Consider the following 20,616-nt stretch of genomic DNA (forward strand, 5'->3'; position numbering starts at 1 on the left):
GTCTCCTACTCAGCCTTCAAGGTCCACTCAGGTGTCCCCTCCCTCATCCTCTTTTGACAGTGATGTGACGAGTGTCGCACTTTGACACATTGCTTGGGCTCCTAAGTTTGCGAGTCACCGATTTATCCTTTGTTGCGTGCCGTTCGGGGCACAATGCCTGGCACAGTTGGTGCTCAGTACGTACTAGAGCATCTACGACAGGGGTCTTGTCAGCGGGAGTGTCTGGGAAAGGCAGCTGTGTGCGTTTTCTGTGGCTGCCATAATGTCACAATAAACTTGGTGGTTTAAAACAACAGAAATTTATTTTCTCACAGCATGGAGGCCAGATGTCCAAAATTAAGGTGTTGGCGGGGTTGGTGACTTTCTGGGGCTCTCAGGGAGGATCTGCTATATATTTTTCTCTGAGCTCCTGGTGCTCCTGGCTTGTAGACGCATCACCCCCATCTCTGCCTTGGTCTTCATGTGGTGGTCTCCCCTGTGTCCAAATTTCCCCTCTTCTCTCAAGGATGCCAGTCAGAGGGTTTAGGGCCCACTCTTCTTCAGTTTGATCTCACCTTAACTTGATCATATCTGCAAAGACCATTATCTCCAAATAAGGCCACATTCGCAGGTACTGGGGATTAAGACTGGAAGATAATATCTTGAGGAACACAATGTAACCCATAACGGAGAGCATGTGGGGTAGGGGTATTCTAGAGAAGGAAAACCAAGGTGCAAGGGTAGGAAGGGTCTAGAAGATCGAGGGAGTTGCAGGTAGTCCCACACGTGGCCTGAGTAAAAGGGTATGGAAGATTGGAGGAGTCAAGGGTGGTCCCACCGGTGGTCTGCATGGAGCAGGTCACAGGACCAAAACGGGAGGGGCTGGGAGAGCCAACCTGCTCTGGGGAGCCAGGGCTGTGTGCCAACGTGGTTTCTCTCATAGTGAGCAAACACCGTTTCGGTGCATGGGAGACGTAGGCGGAACTGCCCTTCTGTGAGAACCACAGGGAATGTGACTTTGCCAGGGCCCCTGAGGTGGAGATGGGCGGTGTGTCCCAGCAAACTCCATTGGTCCCCGTACCCGGCGAGGTGGCCTGCAGGCTGGGAGCCGCCCTGGCCGCTCTCCCCTGGTTGGGGACCAGGGATTCCCCACTGGCAGCGCTGTGCCCCCACTGCCACAGGAGGGGGGGATTGCGGTCATCTCTGTGGGCCGTGTGGCTGGGCTTGGGCACACTGGAGGGGGCCCTGCACATCGGGACTTACCTGGTATGCAGACCCCTCTTTGTTGCTTGGCACACAGTGGTTGCTTAATAAATGTAAGTTTTATTGTTACTGCTTGTGTTGCTTTTCTTAATCCGTTTTCTTGGCTAGAGGGTGGGCACAGCGTCTCGTGTCTCAGTGCCCCCAGCGCGCTGTGCAGCAGGGAGACAGGCGCTGTGGGAGTGGGATGGAGCTGGTAGACATTTGGGCACCTGGGGTTTGCCAGTGCAGGTCCAGTCTAGGACCTGCGAGGGCAGGTGCCATGCCTGGGGTCTGAGTCAGGGGCCCCTTTGTCCTCCAGGGCCAGGGGGGTCGGGGGCACAGAGGTGAGGGATGGCCATCTAGGTTGGGGGTGGTTGCCATATGCTCTCTCAGACCTGGAATTTGTCTTAAAGAATGGGAGCTAAGTTGGTAAGGAAGGTAAACTGGCCATTTTTAACATTACCTGTCGCCCAACTGCAAATGGCTTGTGGATGCCAAGCCCCGCCTTGGCTACTTGACTGTCCTAGGCGGCTGTGACTGAAAGCCTTCTCCCCACTGAGCAGAGCCCCGATCAAGGGAAGCACCAGACCTGTCTTCCCATCCTCAGGGGCGGGAGGGGGTGCTGTGGGTGGGAGCACAGCCCTGGGGCGGGCGGGAGCCAGGGCCTGGGGTGCTGTTGGTCGGCTTGGTGTGAGGGTGCTGCTCCTGAGGCCCTGAGTCCGCCGCTGTGGGGGAAGCGTGAGGAAGCACGTTCTCAAGAAGGGAACGGGCCCGTGTTCTCTGCCTGTAAAGCGTGGCAACGAGCCCCCTGCCCCGTGCTCCTCCAGAGACAGTGTTTGCCCTGCCTGCTGCCCGGGCCCCGCAGAGCCCCTCAGGCCTGGAGGCTGAGGAAGCATTTGAGTGAAGTGCAGGTCGCCGCCGCCAGCTTGCATCGGTTTGCCTCACAGTAACTGTGTTTGCAGCTTCCAGACGGAGGGAGGGGGCAGCAGCCGGGGTTTGCCACGTGACGCTAACGGGCGGTCCCCACTGGCATTCTCGTGGCTCTGGCCCTCTGCCCCTAACCTGTTCCCCGGCCAGTGGGTCAGGGCCTGAGCACCTGCCCTGCGTGCTCGGGGGTCAGAGGGCAGTGGCCCTGGGAGCCCCAGGCTGTGAACAAGGAACTGGCCCGCCAGCCCCACAGGTGCAGGAGTTGGGGCGGCCCGGCACTGATGTCCCCAAGTCCTGCAGGACCTGTGAAGAGGTCGGGCCAGTCTTTCCTGCCTGATCTGCAGTGTGCATCCTGACTGCTCACCCTGCCACGTGAACCGTGACACGTCAAAAGCTCCAGGGAGAAGGTGCTGGATGTTGGTGCAGAGAGGGCTCCTGTAACTCAGTCCCATTCCACTTGGCCAACATGGTTCCTACTTGGCCAACATGGTTCCTACTTGGCCAACATGGTTCCTACTTGGCCAACATGGTTCCTACTTGGCCAACATGGTTCCTACTTGGCCAACATGGTTCCTACTTGGCCAACATGGTTCCTACTTGGCCAACATGGTTCCTACTTGGCCAACATGGTTCCTACTTGGCCAACATGGTTCCTACTTGGCCAACATGGTTCCTACTTGGCCAACACGGTTCCTACTTGGCCAACATGGTTCCTACTTGGCCAACATGGTTCCTACTTGGCCAACATGGTTCCTGTGCAGAACACACAACTTTGATGGGTGTTTCTGTTCCTTTTCAGCTAGAGGTTGCTGGGAGGTGGGGGAACAGTAGGCCCTTGGGTTGAGGGTGAGGATGGGACCCTGTGGAGCTGCAGGGGTCAGAGAAGCCTCTGGACTCAAATTCTTCTTCACCTGATAGATACCCAGGCTTAATCTTTCTGTGCCTCGGTTTTCTCGGTTTATATGTGGATGATGTTGTGAGTTCCTCACAGGCTGTGCTCTTGACCTTATAAGTAAGGTGACCTGGCACAGGAAGGCGGTAGGCATCCTAACTGAGGGTCTTCAGCCTTTTGAGCAGACACTTGACCAGAATTTATCAGTGGCATTCTGAAAAGGATGTGAGAGGTCCATCCCAGACGGCAGGTAACCGTGGCAGGTCCAGGGTCGTAGCGAGAAGAGCATGTGGCTGCTGCGTGGGCAAGACCCGAGCGAACATCGCGCATTTGAGAGAACACACACCTCTTCTTCTGCACAGAAGTTCTCACAGAAGCCAAGTGGTCTTGCTGCCTGTGACGGGCATTCATAAGCACTTCCAGCCCTGAAGACAGGAAGGGACTCCTGCGTGCCCTAAGGAAGATAAAAGTGTGTTTGCTGTTGCATTGTTAAGTGTGTTTTACTGTGCCCTTAAAGAGTTTTTGGAAATTGGACATGTGCGTCAAACACAGAGCTAGGAACACAAGGCAGGGGCCAGCTCCTCCCAAGGACACTTTGCATGTGGGCTTTGGGGTTTTTTTTTAAACCCACACACCTAATTCATGTATTCTGCAGTTGGGTCCCATTGGCTTTCCTCAGTAGAGTCTGACGCCACTTGCTGACCTCTCAGGCATTCCCTGGTGGCTGCCTGTGTGCTCGGAGGGTGGAGTGGGAGCCCTGATCCGTGAGCAGTGTAGCTGCCCTGAGGTGCCAAGGGCTGGCTCAGCCACCTGGTGATGCTTAACCAGCTATCCGGTTAGCCAGGGTTCTTCCCTCTTACACCTCAGGCTGCTCCTAGGAACTTCCCTCATGCGTCCGTCCACCGCATGTCGTGGGAGGCAAGCACTGTGGCCCTGTTTGTAGCAGCAGAAGGTCTGAGGCCGAGTGAATCCCATGTGGGATTCTTAGGAAACTTAGGAGCTTTGGGGACAATGAGGTAGGATCTTATATGCTGATATAGAAGAATCTCCAAGGGGCGCCTGGGTGGCTCAGTCAGTTGGACGGCTGCCTTCAGCCCAGGTCATGATCTCAGGGTCGTGGGATCGAGCCCCACGTCGGGCGCTCTGCTCAGTGGAGAGTCTGCTTCTCCCTCTCCCTCTGCCTGCTTCTCTGCCTACTTGTGCTCTCTCTGTATATCTCTGTCAAATAAATAAATAAAATCTTTAAAAAAAAAAAAAAGAAGAAGAATTTCTAAGATGTCAGAGCAGAAAGGGACCAACGTAGACCAGAAGGAAGAAACTGCTCCACCTGTAGGGAGGAGGGAGTCATACGTCCAAAAAGGAGCAGCAGAGGCTGCCTCACCCTGGTGGCTTTGGGTGGGAAGACCAGAGGGGCAGAGATGAGAGAGACACTCAGACGAGGATCTCACCACCACTCATCAGTCACAACTCAATGTTGACCTCTGGCCCCTCCAGATGGTATTACCAACCTCTTGGGTCGTCTCTCCTCAGAAGGCCTCCCCCCCCCCGCCCCCGCCTCCAGGATTGGTCATCTCTCCTCAGGAAGCCTGCCCTCTGGATCAGGTCATCCCTCCTCAGAAAGTCTTGCTTGGGATTGGTCATGTTTCTTTAGGAAGGTCCCCCTCGGGATCAGTCCTCTCTCCTCAGAAAGTATTGCTCAGGATCGGTCATCTCTCCTCAGGAAGCCTCCCCTCGGGATCAGTCGTTTCTCCTCAGGAAGTCTCGCTCAGGATTGGCCATCTCCTCAGGAAGCCTCCCCTTGAGATTGGGTCATCCCTCTTCAGGAAGTGTTGCTCAGGATTGGTTATGTCTTCTCAGGAAGCCTCCCCTCAGTATTGGTCATCTCTCTTCAGGAAGCCTCTCCTCAGGATTGGTCATCTCTCCTCAGAAAGTCTTACTCGGGATTGGTCATGTCTCCTCAGGAAGGCCCTCCTCAGAATTGGTCATCTCTCCTCAGAAAGTCTTGCTCAGGATCAGGTCATCCCTTCTCAGAAAGTCTCGCTCAGGATTGGTCATCTCTCTTCAGGAAGACCCCCCCACACACACATCTCAGGATAGGTAATTTCTCCTCAGGAAGTCTTGCTCAGGATTGGTTATCTCTTCTCAGGAAGCCTCCCTTCAGGATTGGTTATCTTTCCTCAGAAAGTCTTACTCGGGATTGGTCATCTCTCCTCAGGAAGCCTCCCCTCAGGATCAGGTCATCCCTCCTCAGAAAGTCTTGCTCACGATTGGCCATCTCAGGAAGCCTCCTCTTGAGATCGGGTCATCCCTCCTCAGAAAGTCTTGCTCACGATTGGCCATCTCCTCAGGAAGCCTCCTCTTGAGATCAGGTCATCCCTCCTCAGAAAGTCTCGCTCAGGATTGGTCATCTCTCTTCAGGAAGACACCCCCCCCCCCACCACACACACACACACACATACCTAAGGGTAGGTAATTTCTCCTCAGGAAGTCTTGCTCAGGATTGGTTATCTCTCCTCGGGAAGCCTCCCCTCAGGATTGGTCAAATCTCCTCAGAAAGTCTTACTCAGGATTGGTCATGTCTCAGGAATCCTCGCTCAGGATGGGTCATCTCTCCTCAGGAAGCCTCCCGTCAGGATCAGGTCATTCCTCCTCAGAAAGTTTTGCTCAAGATTGGCCATCTCCTCAGGAAGCCTTCCCTTGAGATCGGGTCATCCCTCAGAAAGTCTCACTCAGGATTGGTCATCTCTCTTCAAGAAGTCCCCCCCCCCCCCCCCCCCACACACACACCTCAGGATCGGTAATTTCTCCTCAGGAAGTCTTGTTCAGGATTGGTTATCTCTCCTCAGGAAGCCTCCCCTCAGGATTGGTCATCTCTCCTCAGAGTCTTACTCGGGATTGGTCATGTCTCGTCCGGAAGCCTCCCCTCTGGATTGAGTCATCCCTCCTCAGAAAGTCTTGCATGGGATTAGTCATGTCTCCTCAGGAAGGCCCCCCTCGGGATCGGTCATCTCTCCTCAGAAAGTCTTGCTCAGGATCCGTCATCTCTCCTCAGGAAGCCTCCCCTCAGGATCGGGTCATGCCTCCTCAAAAAATCTTGCTCAGGATCAGTCATTTCTCTTCAGGAAGTCTCACTCAGGATTGGCCATCTCCTCAGGAAGCCTCCTCTTGAGATCAGATCATCCCTTCTCAGAAAGTGTCACTCGGGATTGGTCATCTCTCTTCAGGAAGACCCCACATACACGCGCACACCTCAGGATAGGTAATTTCTCCTCAGAAAGTTTCCCTCGGGATTGGTCTTGTCTCCTCAGGAAACCTCCCCTCGGGATCAGGCTATTTCTCCTCCACCGTTTGCCAACTTCTGGCCTGTGTGGAGAAGCTCAATGCCATGGTTTCTCAGTCCGTTCTTTGTTAGGATCTCTCTTTGTCCTCAATGTTTCTGGCAAGCTGGCCCCTTGGAGAACATTCTAATCTGGAAATTTGTATTCTTCAGTTCTGAGAAAACACATTGCAGATTTTTCTCCCTGTGTTCTCTTTCTGGATGTTTGGGAAGAATTGTTTCTTGCCACTTGGCTTGTTTTTCTAATTTTATTGCCTTTTCTGTTTTCTACTTTAGTCTTTTTAATTTGCTTTCTAGGAGTTTCCCTCAACTTTATATTCCAACCCTTCCATTGATTGTTTTTTGCTCTGGTCACTATAGAAATAACCCAGAGCTGTTTTGTTCTATCTCTGTTGTGTTTAATGGTGTCTTTTATTAACGGCACAATCCTTTTTGTTTCTGGGGATATTAATAATACTTGTGTGCTTCTTTCTTCTTGTTTTTGTAAGTTTCTTTCTGGCATGGTCTTCATCTCCCCCAGGTGAGCCCTCTGTGGCCTTGGCCTGTCTAGATCACAGGCTTCCCAGGAGCACTCTCGTTGAGGGCCTGGCCCGGGGCAGGGCTCACGTGCTCGGGGTCGGTCTGTGGTGTCACTGGGGACGCTCTCTGGCCTTCAGTGCCCTGGCCCTACCTCCTACCTTCTTGTCTGCCTCCTGCCAGCCTCTGGGTTCCCATGTGGCTGTCTCACAGCTGGCGCCCCGGGGTCTGGCCTGCTCATTCCCTCCTCACTTGCCTGCTGCCCTCCACTTCTGGAACCCTGCTGCTGGCACTGCTGCCTCAGCCCTTCGCGGTTCGTAGCCCTGTTTTGTCCCTTACTCACTGGGGTCGCCAGGGTTTAGAGGTCAGGGCATCCAGTCCACTGTCTTTCACCCACCTCGGCCTGGCCCCTGTTCCTGAGTGTTTTTAACTTAATGGAGATCGTGCTCTGTCCCTTGCTTTTTCCTCTTCTCACCCTTACAGTAGAACATTTCCTCATGCTTCTAAAAACCATAGGAATGTTTACGATGGCCAGTTTGGCCCGTTTGTGTAAGTGACACTATCATTCACCATTTAGCTTCTCCCTGTGTTTGAGTGTTAAGAGCGATGCTGAAATGAGCATCCTGAGCATAAAACATTTCAGGTCAGTGGTGTATGTCCTTGGAAGCAAATTCCTGCCCAGGAATCTCTGTCAGGGAAGCTGAAGCCTTATAAGGGTGCTTCTAGAGGGAAAGGAAGGTCTTTCATGGTTGTTTCCCTTAATCTGGACAAAGAGTCGTAACGTGCCCTTTCACGGTCAGTCCCCCCCGAAACTGCCCACAGGTGGCCGCTGGGCCCACGGTGCCACCCTCCGGTTCTCCCATCTGGGCAGGCTCCTCAGCCAAGGTGGGAGTCACTGACCCCCATGCTCTCCGCAGTGGGGACAGGACAGAGCTCTAACTTAAAACAGAGCGAGAGAGACCGACCCCTGGGTCGCAGAGGTCGCTTGCAGAGCCTCAGGATGGACTCGGCCTTGCAGCAGGGTGGGGCCGGGCCCTCTGCGCCTTGGTCTCCCCTCCGTGGACAGGTTTGGGCCCCAAGCTCTGTAGGAGCAGGACTCTGAGGTCAGAGAGCGGTGAGGGGCTGACGGTGCCCAGGGAGGAAGGGTAGTTGCCCCTCCAGCCGGTGGCAAGCAGGTGGGCCCCTCCTCTCACTCAGGGGCCTGCAGAGCTCAGCTGGCCCAGAAGAACCTGCACCGCGGTGACCAGGCACAATTTGTGGAGGGCAGAACGCATAGATTTTTCTTTTAGCACAAGTTTCTGAATAAAGACCTCTTTGAGGAAAGCAGCATTTGCCTTGGGCCCAGTTCTGCCTCTCCTTGCAGAGGGCAGAAGCTGGTTACGTGCACAGGTGGTGAATGAGCCGAAGCTTCTCTTCACAGCCGGGTGGAGAAGGCTGTACACTGTGCCCTCCCTAGTCCTGAATGCTGACCAGACCCCAGGCCGGCAGGGTGGGCTGGCCAGGGCTGCCTGGGCTTACCCCCCACCCCGCCGGCGCAGCCCTACTGTGCTTCCGCTGCTCCCGTTAGGCCCTCCTCCCTCTCGTGCTTCTTCCTCACCTCCTCCTGGGTCTCCCCAGGCCATCCCAGGGGCTGCCCGCCGGGTGGCCATCCCGAAAAGCCGGCTCTTTTGGGTCTTTGTGATGCTCTGCAGGGCTGTGAGCGGCCTCTCTCAGGAGGGACTGCTTGTGGCCATGATGCGGGGCTCTCCAGACAGGAACTCAGAGTTCCAGGGCCCACCCTAGCAGGCAGATGCACTGTGGTCAAGGGCCCTAGACAGTGGGGAGTCCTGTGGGCTGTGGGTTTTCCTCTGCTGCGTGAGAGAACCTGGAACCTGCCCCTGGGCTTGTGGGGGGACGGACCCTGACATGTGGAAGGCCATGCTGAGCACAAGGATGTGGGAAATGTTCGGTCCTGCTGGCCAGGGTGATGTGGAAGAGTTAGAGTTCTCTATCTGGAACACCTGCACGCTCGTGACAGTTACCGCCGCGCACCTAACGGAGCAACTCCGGCAGGCGCCCCGTTGTAACCCCCGGCCGGACACCGCAGACACATGTGTGTCCTGTGTTCACGTCTGCTTCCCCTTCAGATGCTGGATGAGAACCACCACCTGATACAATGTATCCTGGACTACCAGAGCAAGGGCAAGACGGCCGAGTGCACCCAGTAAGTGGCCGTCAGCCTATGGAGGTCACCCTCAGAGGATGGCTCCCCAAGGGGGGAGAAGGTTTGGAGGGACATGGAAGTGTGGGGGGAGAGGGTACCACTGGTGCACATGCCGGGGGACAGTGATCCCCTCCGGGTAGGACCTTGTGGGACCCCCAGGGCTGGACGCAGAATAGGTGCATGAGCCAGCTGTCGGAGGCCCCCAGAGGTGAGACGCCTGTGAGCAGCCACCACGTGCCCGGGGGCTTTCCCCACCCCACCCCCCGCCTGTTTGGGGGAACCTCTTCAGGGGTGCAGAGGTACCGAGTCCGCCTGGTGTCAGGGTCCGATGGAGGAGGCCTCGTTCTCTGGTACCCCTTCCTGTGTCTCCCTCAGTCTCTGTCTTGGGCCTCCTCGTGCCTCCTCGTGCCTTCTGCCCCCTCCTCCCACTCCCATCCTCTGAACAGACCTGCTGACACCTCTCCCTTGGCCACCGCCTTGGGGTCTTTCAGCGTGTTGTCATCAGACAGGATCCCACTCAGGACTCAGGCTGGACCCTCTTCCCTGCCTGGCCTGTCCTGGACCACAGAGCAGTCTTGCCTGCCCTGTCCCTGGGCATTGTCAGGGGTCCACGTCCCCCGGGGGCTTCGCTGCAAGGCCAGGCTGCCCTGGGTGCACGTTGTCGGATGGGCCTGCAGCCCCCTCTGCCTCACCGCGTGCCCCCGACCTGCAGGTACCAGCAGATCCTGCACCGGAACCTGGTCTACCTGGCCACGATCGCGGACTCCAACCAGAACATGCAGTCCCTGCTCCCTGCCGTGAGTGCCCACACACGGGGGACAGTGGGCCCCACCCTTGCCCAGCGCAGTCAGGCACGGCCTCAGACTGCCGGTTCGGGGAGCAGACGTCGGAGCGCGTTACCTAGAGTAACCAAGTAACAGACAGAGGCAGGGGAAGGGGGCGGAGGCCAGTCAGACAGTCTGAAGTGTACTGGTCAGAATCGTGACATCAGTTTCTTTAGCAAAGGGAGGTGACCCTGAGGAACCAAACCTAGAAATGGTGGGAGGTGGGTCTCAGGAGGACAGGAAGTGGCTCAGGGGATTCTTGCTCTTTATCGCGGGCCCTGAGCGCGATTGGAACGGTGGTGGCCCAGGAATGGACACTGCTCTGATTGAGCAGCAAAACTGTACCCGGTGCGGGGACACTTTCAGCGTCGGTGTAAATGGCCTGGTGTCTAGCTTTTTTAAACCCATTTTCCCGAAATCAAATTACTGCTGCAAAGGCAAGGTCCGGCAGAGGCTGCCTCCTGCCTGGGGAATAGGAAGGCACAGCCCCAAGAGGGCCCGGCCTGCGTTGACCGTGGTGGGCACAGAGGTTTCGGGACAGTCCTGTCACCGGGAACAGCTTATCCCTCGATGCCCCCGAGTCCCCTGGAAAGTGACAGCATAAGTGTCAGGAAGTGTTTTGCTGATAAAACCGTTAAAACAACTTGCTTGGCCTATGAAATTGCGACTCCTCACCCTAGAAATACCAGTGGATCCTGGTGGGAACTTTGTTTTCTCAGCCGGGTCCAGGCAGCATGTGTGTCCGACGCTTCGGAGCTGCTGTATGGTCTGGATCTAGGAGATGAGGGTGCAGGGGTCACTCAGTCCCGTCACCCTCCACATCTGATCAGAGTTGGGCTTGCACAGGCAGGGCACACGGAGAGGAGGAGCGATGGGAATGCCAATGCTAAGACACAGGGCAGTCAGTGCAAAGGCCCTGGGGCGTGGGGTGGTGTGGATGAGGGACACACAGAATCCCGGCCAGCTGAGGCCAAGGGGGAGGGGCAGGGGTGTGGAGTGAGATGAGGTAGATGCGGTCTGGTGGGCTGGTGAGCTGGCTCCCTGTAGCTCCAATAAAGAGGACCTATCTTTGAATCTCCAAGTTTGTGTTGATTTAAGTTCTGAACGTTCACACAAGAATGCTTGGTGTATCATGTCCTTGGCCTGAGATGTTTGGGCCTAGTCACTCGCAGTCATCTGATCAAATGTGAGAGCAACAGGGGATTATAGACATTTGCCAAGTGGCCATGAAATGTAGGGGTAGATCTCATGGGCTGCCAAATCCCTGGAGGGCTTCAGGTGGTTATTCTCTGGGTTAACCATCCTCCCTGTTACCTCCCTGTTGCCTGCAGCCGCCAACCCAGAACATGAACCTGGGCCCCGGAGCGCTGTCCCAGAGCGGCTCCAGCCAGGGCCTGCACTCCCAGGGCAGCCTCAGCGATGCCATTGGCACGGGCCTGCCCCCGTCCTCCCTCATGCAGGGCCAGATCGGGAACGGTGAGTAGCCCTGAGCCCTTCGGGGTGGGGGTTGGGTCCTGGCAGCACGTCACCCACTCAGGCTTCCAGGTGACTGGCTGTCTCAGCAGGGTACCCCATGCCCTGCAGAGCTAAGTGTGGGACCTCTCTCCTCCCAGAGGTCCTGGCTGCCGGCCAGCTGCCGTGCCCGGGCGCCCGAGCACGGGGGGTAACATGCAAAGGGAATAAAGCACTCTAGATCCTCTACTCTGCTTTGACACGGCCACATTATGGCCACCTCAAATCAACGCGTGGGGTTCCATGTGGATTTTTTTAAACAAGAAGAAAGGTTACCTTTGGAGAAGGAGCTACCGATAGCCGTTGGGATGGCGAACGGGCGAGTCCGCTGCATGGTCGGCACGTGTGCTTGTTTCTCTGTTCGTCACTTAATCCTTTACTTCACTTGTGGTGCTGGTGACCGTGGGTGCGCCTCCCTCCCCACGATCACGTGAAGGAACTCGGGATGTCTGGCAACGAGGCCGGTCTTCCATGGGGTCAAGGCCCTCCTTGTGCTCCTGGCAGGTCCCAACCACGTGTCCATGCAGCAGACAGCTCAGAGCACGCTGCCCACCACCTCCATGAGTATGTCGGGCAGCGGCCACGGCTCGGGGCCTGGCTACAGCCACTCGGGCCCCGCCTCGCAGAGCGTGCCCCTGCAGGGCCAGGGCGCCATCGGCAACTACGTGTCACGGGCCAACATCAACATGCAGTCCAACCCAGGTACCACCCTGCTCCACCCTAGGGCGCCGCCCCAGCCCCCAGGACTCCTGCCCAACCCGGGACGGTCCCTGGGGCCCTCTGAAATGTGGGCAGGCTGTGCACAAGGTGCTGGGGGCTTCTGAAGTGCCGGGGACCCTGGGTCCGGCTCTGTGGAGGGATTCCCACTGTTCCCTGTGGCAGCTCCAGGGAAGGCTCTGCCGAGGGGCGACACCCTGCCTGGGGGACGGAGCCAGGCTCACCCAGGATGGGGGGCGGCGTAGGCAGGGTGCGGGGCCACAGACGCTGGGCCACAGGGTCCCCGTGGGCCGGGCACGGGACGCTGAGCACCGGGTAGCATCGGGCCCAAATGCAGATGTCCCAGAGTGTCAGGTGCCGGAGTTCAAAGGCTTAATACAGAAAAGGGAGAACACGCAGTATCTCCTCCGTTTATTTTTACTATCAATTATATACTGAAAATGAGGATATTTTGGATATAATGAGTCAAATAAAATATATTACTAAAATAGATTTCACCTGTTTGCTTCTATTATTTGACATGGTTCTCCTCCCATCCCATCGCATAGTGCTGCCCTAGTGGGTTCTGAGCAGGGGTGGCACAACTGGATGGACCAAGGGGCAGAGGCTGCCCACCAAGAGCCTTAGAGGCCCAAGTCTCGGGGGCGGGCACAGGCCTGGCTCCTCTGGGACCAGCCGTGGGGATTTGGGAGGAGAGGACTCGTGTTTTTCCCGTGCATGGAGGCGGCCTGGGAGAAGGGTGCCGTCGGGGTCTGCGGTGAGGGGTGAGGGTGCCTGCCCGGGGAGCTTCTCGGGGTTATTCGGCTCTGTCGTGTCGCCCAGTGTCCATGATGCACCAGCAGGCAGCCTCGTCCCACTACAACTCGGCACAGGGCGGGAGCCAGCACTACCAGGGCCAGTCGTCCATCGCCATGATGGGCCAGAGCGGCCAGGGGAGCAGCATGATGGGGCAGCGGCCCATGGCGCCCTACCGGCCCTCCCAGCAAGGTAATGCCCGCACCGTGCCGTTCTCCCTGAGAAGCTGAACTCCCTGAGAAGTTCCTTAGTATCGAGCGAGGAGGTTGGGGGTCCGGAGCCGCGTGGGGCTCCCGGAACATGGAAGGTTGAAAGCCGGTGCTGCTCCTGGAGGCGGACCAGGCTCGAGCCGCTGTAGGGGTGGAGTCGGGCGCAGTGTCCGAAGCAGGGGCTGGGGCGGTCGTGTTTGTGAGTACAAGTCCAGGGTACCCGGGGCTGGACGTGGGGGAGAATTTCCGGGTGACCCGGGGGGGCCATCGAGGGGGTCCTCCTGAGACAGAAGAATGTCCTGAGTTAACGCCCCATGTGCACTGCCCGCCCCCAGGGTCGTCCCAGCAGTACCTGGGCCAGGAGGAATACTACGGTGGCGAGCAGTACGGCCACAGCCAGGCCGCCTCGGAGCCCATGGGCCAGCAGTACTACCCTGACGGTGAGGCCCGCGCCCGCGCCGGCGGCGACACCGGGGTCGCGGAGGCTCCTGACCGCTGCCCTCCGCGCGCTCCCGTTCAGACCTGCCGCCCTGACTTCTGCCAGCACAGCCCCCAGGGTCCCCGTGCCCGAGTGTGTTTGGGGATGAGGGTGAGGGCTGGTCTCTGCCGAGAGAAGCTTCCGGCTCAGGCCGCAGCTGCTCACGGACGTGAGGCTCCTCGCCCCCCTTCCAAAGGGCAGTAGGGGTTACAACTGGGATGAATAGGTGCATAAAACTGTTTCAAAAGAGGGACGCAAGCGTCATTGTGAAACGCCTTCAGGAAGGGGACAAAGCTGAGCCGGCTGTTTGTAGCTGCTGCTCAGTCTCTGCACATGGTTTTCCTTCCACGCTCACCTTTCAGTCATTCTAAATCGTCTCAGGGTTTGTGGAGGTGGTATAGAGGATGGGTGGGATTTGGGGAGGGGGGCGACACTAGCCAGGGAGCATATATGAGGTGGGGGGGCTGAGGCCAGCGCGGGGCTGCCCCCAACAGAACAGCGGCAAAGTCCTCCTGAGGGTGCATGGCGCCCCCCAGCAGAGCCCCCGGGAGCCGGCAGCCCCTCAGGAGCCCCCCCGGGAGCCGGCAGCCCCCCAGCAGAGCCCCCCGGGAGCCGGCAGCCCCCCAGCAGAGCCCCCGGGAGCCGGCAGCCCCTCAGGAGCCCCCCCGGGAGCCGGCAGCCCCTCAGGAGCCCCCCCGGGAGCCGGCAGCCCCCCAGCAGCCCCCCGGGAGCCGGCAGCCCCCCAGCAGCCCCCCGGGAGCCGGCAGCAGGATGGCAGCGCTGGCGGAGCGTGTCACGCGGCGGGCCCCGGCTGCGCCCTGTCTGTATGCCGTGACTAACGGACTCCTCACGCTCACCCCACAAGTAGGGGCTGCATCTGAAAGGGAGAAACGGAGGCCGGGAGGTGGTAGGAAGCTTCTTCGTGGGCTTAGTGCAGGGAAAATGGATCCAGGTCCGGGTCTGGATGTCCCTGAGCCGACAGCATTGCCCATTCAGTTTACGGCCGTCTGGGCCTCCGCTGACTGCACGTGGCCTGTGTGTGCCCGCAGGACACGGCGACTACGCCTACCAGCAGTCATCCTACACGGAGCAGAGCTATGACCGGTCCTTTGAGGAGTCCACGCAGCACTACTACGAGGGCGGTAAGGAGCGCAAGGGCCGCGCGGCGAGCTCCGAGCCAGACGCGCACCTGCGGCAGGTGGTGCGGGGCTGTGTGAGGCCGCGGGTACTCACGGAGGCGGCAAATGCAGGCCGCGGAACACGTCCCCGTTCACGACGCAGGTGGGTGGAGGGGGCTTGACTGGCCGCGTGGGGGTCGCAGGGGCCCAGACTCCACCATCGGGCTCGGCTGGGCAGCGTGGGGCTTGTGAGCTCGGTTGAGCGCCCTCAGGAGCTCCAGACTCGGTCGGGGAGGCTCAGGCACCGCGCGCCCCTCCTGAGCCAGCCGGCCAGTGCCCGTGGACTGTGTGGCTTCCTTGGGTTCGGCCCGGGCAGCATTTCTGCAAACCTCTGCTGGCCAGATAAAGCCTGCAGCAGCCCCCACCCCCCCGCGGCCTTCCTCAGTGCTGCTGCCCTGGGGGCTGTCCGGGGCTGTCCAGCAGAGGTGGCATGAGGCGGGGAGGAGAGAGGCCGCTGTAGCAACAGAAAGCCCGTGGCTGGCACGCGCCCGTTTCCCCGCTGCAAGTACTCCCACCCGCGCCGCCGTCCGGCCTCCAGCGTGAGGTCAGCACACACGCAACGGGGAGGAAATCTGCACATCTGCTTTTCGGCGGGGTCCCCAGAGAGCAAAGGTACTTCCCCCTGTCCTTGGGAGACCCCAAGAGAAGAGAAAACCGTGAAGTCACAGGCAGCGGGCTCAGCCCTGGCTTCCTGGTCCAGGCGTCCGAAGTGGGCACAGCGTGAGGGTTGGTAGCAGGGCCCCCGGGGAAGGAAACACGAGCAATAAACATGAGATGGGCAGCTTGTGAATCCACATGTTTTGGGTGGCTTTTTAAAAGAGTTACGCTAAGAATACAACAAAATTTGCCGTTGGAACCATTTCTGAGTGTATAGTTGAGTAGCATGAAACGCATCCACATCGTCCGTCTCCAGAACTCACCCCCGTCAGACCCTGGCTCCCGGGCCGCCCCCGGCACCCACTGCTCTCCTGTCTGTCTCTGCACGTGATGACCCTAGGTCCTTACGTAAGTGGGACCCCACATGTTTGTCATTCTGACTGGCCTGTGTCGCTGGGCGTGACGTCCTCGAGTTCATGGGTGTGGTAGCAGGTGTCAGGACTCCCTTTTCGAGGCAGAATTGTATTCTGTTGTGTGGATGCACCATGGTTTGCTCATCCATTCAACTGTTAACGGACCCTTTTGGGTCGCTTCTGTGTCTTGGCTGTTGTGAATCCTGCTGCTGGCAGCGTGGGTGTGCAAATCTCTTCGAGTCCTTGCTTTCATTTCCTTTGTGTTAATGCCCAGGAGTAGAATTATGGATCGCAGGGTGATTCTGTGCTTAATTATCTGAAGAACTGCCAGAAGGTTTTAAGCGCACAGTTTTGTTTTCTAGTTACAATGTTAGGAGATCGTCGGACATTTGGAGACTACAGGAGAATCGCCCAGAAGGCTGTGCTGGGGTCAGTTACAAGTATTTCCCAGCAGTGGCTTCCCGTGTCCCCACGTTTGGGTACCACTCACTGACATGGCTCAGATGCAGCCTTCTTGTCCCAGGGAGTCTGGCTCTGAGACCCCGAGATGGCCTGTGTCTGGTGCAGTCACCCAGTGAGGCAGGTCTTCCCCCGACCCCAGCAGCTGCCTATGTCGGCCCCTCCGGTTCCCAAAGCTGGTGCAATGACCTGGCTGTCACCCCGGCTGGATTTGAAGCCTGATAATGGATATAGAACGAGAGAACCAAAACATACCGACCATCTCAAAGTAAAATTATTTATGAGTAATTCGATGTTCCTTATCATTCTTAGGAACTGATTAAGTGTTGGCCATTCGTAGTGAGCAGGTAACGCTTTCTTCCTGCCTTCTCAGTCACCACGACTGCCCTTGGTCTTGCCTTCTGTTAATGACCACAGCAGACTCGTCAGTGATCACCTGTGACCACCTTGGCCCTTCCCCCGTCCACACAGTTACCCCAGATACTCTTCTTCTCCAGTCAAACCTAGGCTGCTTTTCATCTCAGTTTCCGCTGTTGAAGATGGGCGTCAGCAAACATTCTCTGTGTGCATCACATCCCCTCACCTTGGACCATTCCTGAGACAGGACCCTGGCCTAATGGCAGCTTTGCAGGCGCTGGACTGGGCTGGCCGGCCCGTGTCACTGACATGAGTACGGGAGGTTCGAGGGACCGCGGGCTACCAGGGAAAAGCTGTGCCCGCGCCGGGCAGCAGAACCCAAGCAGCCTCCCTGGATGGTGCTTGGACAGGGCGCGTGAAGGGCTGCCCCTGGCAGCGGGAGACCTGCGGAGAGGCTGCAGCCAGGGGCCACGCTCCAGAGGGGACATCCCGGGGGGAGCGCTCCTGTCCTGGGGAGAGCACTCAGCAGCCCGGCTCCGGCCCAGCGGCCCATTGCTGCAGGGCGCTGACCCACTGCCCGTAGCTAGCAGCTGCTGGTGACGTTTAACCAGGTACGCCAAGCAGGGGGCCCTACGTGGCTAAAAACCTGTGTGTCTGGGACGTTTTAAATACAATTCAGTGTGTAAAAGGTAGAGTTTGGCGCGCTCAGGTGTCTGCACGGCTGTTCTCCGCCTACCGGGAAGAGGTGCACCGCCCCGGGGCCATCTGGAGCTTCTCCCCAAGCGCTCCTCCGTCAGCCCTGCCCTCTCCCCTCCTCCCTGGATGCCAGTGCTCAGCCTTCCCCACCAGGAGGGGCCTCTGCTTACCTCTAGCTCTGCTGCATCCAAGTGAGGGGCCGAGGCAGAAGCGATTCCCCGAAGACAAGCTCAGGATGTGCCTTTTGAACTTCGAAGTGCGCATTTTTATACCTTCATTTTTGGGTTACACGTTCTTGCCTTCCGTGATTGATGGAAAGTTTGCTAAAACACTTAGTAACCTCTTCTAAGGCAAGTGTGGCAGATGGCATGGTTTCCTGCTGAATCTGGAAGCGTTTTGTTCCATCTTGTTAATTGGACCCCGACTTGGGGCTCCCCAAACTTGTGTTACGAGGCCAGGTCACCCCACAGTGGGTGGCATTGCCAGGTCTTGTTGAGAGGCGGATGGTGTTGTGCTTTGAGAAGACAGATGTGCATAAGTGGCCTGGGGCCCCACAGAGGTGGAGGGTGTCGAGTGGAAGCAATGAGGGGGTGGATGGAAGCCAAGACAAAGACGTGTCCAGGAATTACGTTAATGCCACAGCGGGATGCGGAGCCTTGTGGAGCACAGGTGGCTGGTGCTGGGGTTTTCACGGGAGGTGGCATCTGACAGGAGCCCTGTGTGGTCCCCCAGAATGAGAGGGCGCTGGCGTACAGAGGGCTGGTGCCAGGAAGGGGCCAGGGCACGGTAGGCCAAGCCGGGCAGGATCAGGGAATGAGGGGCCGACTGAGCCAGACAGACCCAGGTCGCCATCAGGGGCCCTGCCGAGCACGCCACGGACGCTTGGGCATCCCGTTGCACTTTGTTGCTGTGAGGTTTGCGGTAGCAAAGACTGGACGGAGCCTGCATCCACCGTGACATGCCCGCCGGTCACTGTGTCTGTTAAAAGCAGCAGAGCTCCCTGTGGGCTGCTGTGGCCGATTCTCCTGGATTGTGCCAAGCGCTCAGGCCAGGTGCCAGGGATGCCACCTTGTGAGAGACCACACCTGTTTGCATGTGCACCCCCTAAACAAACTCTGGAAAGATACCCAGGACACCAGTAGGAATGGCAGTGGGTGGGGGACAGGGCTGGGGACCTGGCAGGGCTGGAGGTGGCCTTCTTCCCTGAACCTCTTGAAGGGGGGCTGCATTCACTTTTACATTTCTCAGTCACACGAACCTATCTGCCTGTGCAGAAGTTAAAATTAAAAATATTAAACATTACTGGCTGTCACTAAAAATCCAAGTAGCCTGACCTTGTGGCCGTGCAGACCCATCCACGCCCCCCAAGCTCCGTGGTCACAGCACTGTCGTCTTGGGTGTCCCCAGGGTCTTGCCCCACGAGACCGGTGCCCCAGCTGTGGGTGAACATTCAGAAGAGCAGGGACGGCGACTCCTCCTGGATCAGCCCGCGCGTGTCCCTGAGGCATATCCTTGTTTCGAGAAGTAGTTTTTATCGAATGTGTCAGTGACCCGATGGGTCGCTGGTTCCCGTGACCGTTTTGTGTCCACGTTCCTCACGCGGGCCACCTTTCTACTGGGTTTGACTCTGGCTAAGGGAAGGTTTTCCATGGTGTGTGGGAGCAGAGCTTTGGTTCTCAGAGGCATCCCTACTAACATTGTACACCTACTGTGCGCCAGGCCACAGCTGGGCAGGTGCATGTGAATGAACTTCTTTATCGATCACCATATAAAGAGCGAAAGGGGCTAGAAGGCTGAGAATACTCAGACCGGAACATCTGAAGCCCTGGAGAACCCCGCCGTGTCTCCGTCACTCTCGTCGACTAAGATACGCACCGTGCACCGGGGTCCGTGCCACCCTGTGGGAACTGCACCAGCTGGGAGGAAGGGCTGGGAAGAAGGACCCCTCAGAGCTCAGGGCCTCCTGGGGCGGGGAGCAGGGAGCAACTGCGGAGACGCGGTGGGTGTGCAGGATCTGCAGGGGGGGCTCGCCCTGGAGTCAGAGCGCTGGCGCGCTTACTGTTCCTCGCGGCTGCAGTTCAAGTCCCCGTGGAGGGTGCAAGCCTTTACAGCGACCCGTAGCTCTCAGGAAGGCTGCTCCTTAAAAACTACGTCTCCAGGATCTGCTTGTGTGTGTGTGGTTTTTAAGACTTTATTTATTTGATAGAGACACAGCGAGAGAGGGAACACAAGCAGGGGGAGTGGAAGAGGGAGAAGCAGGCTTCCCGCCGAGCAGGGAGCCCGATGTGGGGCTCGATCCCAGGACCCTGGGACCATGACCTGAGCTGAAGGCAGATGCTTCACCACTGAGCCACCCAGGCTCTGGGACAAGTTTTGATTTAAAAGAAAGAAAGAGCCAGCTGTAATAGTCCCCTCCCCCGTCCTCAGTCTGGCTTCCCGCAGTCTCAGTGACGGGGTCCCCCTGGCGCACGGTCAGAAGGAAGGTCAGGTGCACCCTCGTGCCGTGTCCCCCGCCCGCGTCGCTCACGTCACTTCATCCCATCCTCACCTGTCACGGGAGGGTGAGCACGGGACGAGAAGGTGTTTTCCGAGCCAGAGGCCACATTCACCCAACTTTTATCACCGACATCCTGATAGCTGTCCTGCATCCTTCACGGTTACCGACACTCCCCGGCTGTGCCCAGGTCACCACTGACCCTGGACTGCGCGTGCATGCGTGCGGAGGAGAGCACACGTGCGTGCGGACTGTGGCGCTGCCCTCGGCCTCGGGGTCCACGGGGTCTGTGTTGGATCCCCCACAGAGAAGGGGGTTGCCATTTGTGGACCGGCCATTCGTCCGCTGTGGGGTGTTGCAGGCGAGTGAAGGCCCCTGGTCCCCCCCACACCCCTCCTGCTGGAGAACTGGGTCTCACAGATTGAGGACTGAACTTGTTACAAATTAAAGGCAGCGCGGTTGGCACGGTTGAGGAACAAAGTCCTCTTCAAAAGAAAATGAAACTAGACTTAAATTGGTCTTTTTGTAAAGGTGTTTTGAAAACCGTGAGTGGAACTGAATACCCACACTGCATCTAAAACGGCCGCTCTCGAGACCTGCATCAGGAAGACTTTGTAGGAGGACTTGAGAACGGTGGTTGGTACTCTGCCGTAACGCTCAGTGGTGGCGTGGCGACACCCTCACTGTGCTCCTCAGCCATGTCTCTTACTGTAAGCTTTCTTCCAAAATGAGGCTTTGGGCATGGATGCTGGCTGGCTAGATTTTTGAAAATAAGAATTAAGGCATTTTGG

At 57.8% G+C, this 20,616-nt stretch overlaps 1 protein-coding gene across 3 annotated transcripts in view; it reads left to right on the forward strand.

Moving 5' to 3' along the window:
- The window catches only part of SS18L1 (SS18L1 subunit of BAF chromatin remodeling complex), a 29,740-nt gene that overhangs the window by 1,807 nt on the left and 7,317 nt on the right, over window positions 1–20,616 (forward strand). For all 3 annotated transcript variants that reach the window (XM_078057349.1, XM_036105360.2, XM_078057350.1), the window contains 7 exons: window positions 9,020–9,096; window positions 9,809–9,893; window positions 11,252–11,396; window positions 11,937–12,134; window positions 12,972–13,136; window positions 13,489–13,593; window positions 14,681–14,773. In XM_078057349.1, the coding sequence (XP_077913475.1) occupies window positions 9,020–9,096; window positions 9,809–9,893; window positions 11,252–11,396; window positions 11,937–12,134; window positions 12,972–13,136; window positions 13,489–13,593; window positions 14,681–14,773 (868 nt within the window). The remainder of the gene's footprint in view (window positions 1–9,019; window positions 9,097–9,808; window positions 9,894–11,251; window positions 11,397–11,936; window positions 12,135–12,971; window positions 13,137–13,488; window positions 13,594–14,680; window positions 14,774–20,616) is intronic.

The sequence above is a fragment of the Halichoerus grypus genome, chromosome 10 (assembly GCF_964656455.1).
Source record: "Halichoerus grypus chromosome 10, mHalGry1.hap1.1, whole genome shotgun sequence".
Taxonomy (NCBI): Eukaryota; Metazoa; Chordata; class Mammalia; order Carnivora; family Phocidae; genus Halichoerus; species Halichoerus grypus.